Source organism: Cariama cristata, unplaced genomic scaffold (assembly GCF_000690535.1).
Source record: "Cariama cristata isolate BGI_N322 unplaced genomic scaffold, ASM69053v1 scaffold14672, whole genome shotgun sequence".
NCBI lineage: Eukaryota > Metazoa > Chordata > Aves > Cariamiformes > Cariamidae > Cariama > Cariama cristata.
The window spans coordinates 11788-13098 of NW_009602213.1; the positions used below are offsets into that span (position 1 = coordinate 11788).

General features: G+C 34.4%; 1 protein-coding gene across 1 annotated transcript in view; it reads right to left on the minus strand.

Moving 5' to 3' along the window:
• The window catches only part of LOC104157362 (dedicator of cytokinesis protein 2-like), a gene marked incomplete at its 3' end in the record, with an annotated part of 10224 nt that extends 9151 nt beyond the window's left edge, over positions 1–1073 (minus strand). The window contains exon 1 of the mRNA XM_009694663.1: positions 1040–1073. Coding sequence (XP_009692965.1) covers positions 1040–1073 — 34 coding nt within the window. The remainder of the gene's footprint in view (positions 1–1039) is intronic.
• Between the last annotated feature and the right edge of the window lie 238 nt (positions 1074–1311).

Sequence of the window (1311 nt, forward strand, 5' to 3'; positions counted from 1 at the left end):
TGAGATACAAAAGAAAACAATGGGTTTCAGGCTTCAGGTTGAAGTGACATGTTGGTCTTGACAATTAAAGGATGTGTCATATTTAATGCTAAATGATTGCAGGAGCAAGAATTAGGCAAAGTACTGAGTGTGGCTTCCTTCCTCCTCTGATCCCAAGAATTGTTAAGGACAATCCTCCATGTGACCATAAAGAAATGACACAAAATTCGAGCAGTTTGTATAGGGATAGAGAAATACGTTATTTCTGGTTTATTTAATTGTGCTGTTTTAAAATCATGAACTAAGTGTCATCAAGAGAAAACATTATAGAAGCAATTCTGTGTGAGATACTGGTGAGATCGTGCTAGGAACAACATTTGATTGTGGTATTAATATATTTAAGACAAAAATGAGAGAATGCATAGAAGTCACTAAAGCTGTTCCCGTGTCATTCACTGAAACAAGAAAAGTTTCAGTTGTTGATTTTAACAAGAGGAAGACTAAGAAGAGACATGTTTCAGAAAATATACTAACAAGGAAAAACTACACCATATTCAAGATTTCTTTGCCCCAACAGCAGAAAAGCAAAATCCGATGGCTGGGAGCCTGGAGCAGTCAGTGCAAGTTGCTGAAACAGGTTAACCATTAGAAGAGTCCACTTCGGTACTAGAGATGTCAGCATCTTTTGATATTTTTCCAGTCAACACTTTATGATTTTTTGACCATCAGACTTAGATTAACAAGTCACTAGAATCAGAAGGGATTAATATAGGGTTACAACATGCAAAATATCTATTATCATGGAAATGTAACAATTAGCCTTCTATCCTTCAAATTCAAATTTTATCTCTCAGAATTGTGCAGTCCAAGTACAGGTATAATATTATAAGAAAGCTTTGGTGCCTGTATAAATGATAGTTGAGGTCTGCAAAAATATTTCAGATCCAATTAAAATAAAAAGATAATTTTTAAAAAATCATGAATCACTTCTACAGTTCTATAGTACACTGTGAGCTTTACAAGCATATGCAAAAGATGACCATAGCTATAGGTTGCTTACTTACAGGGAACACAGATGCTGATGCAGTGGCCATTTTGACTAATAACTCCAAATTCATTGCACTTTTATGTATTGGTAAAAGTGCTCACAGGAAAAAAAAAGTTTTCTCCAAGATGGGAAAATAATATGTTTTTCTTTCAGAAATGTAAAATGAAGATATTGAAAGTAAAAAGACTAACTTCTTGAAATTGCCCATTGTTAATAGCTACAAGTCCCCTTGAACAACTCTTGTTCTAGCATCCCAAGAACATGGTGAATCTTTTTCAAAGCCA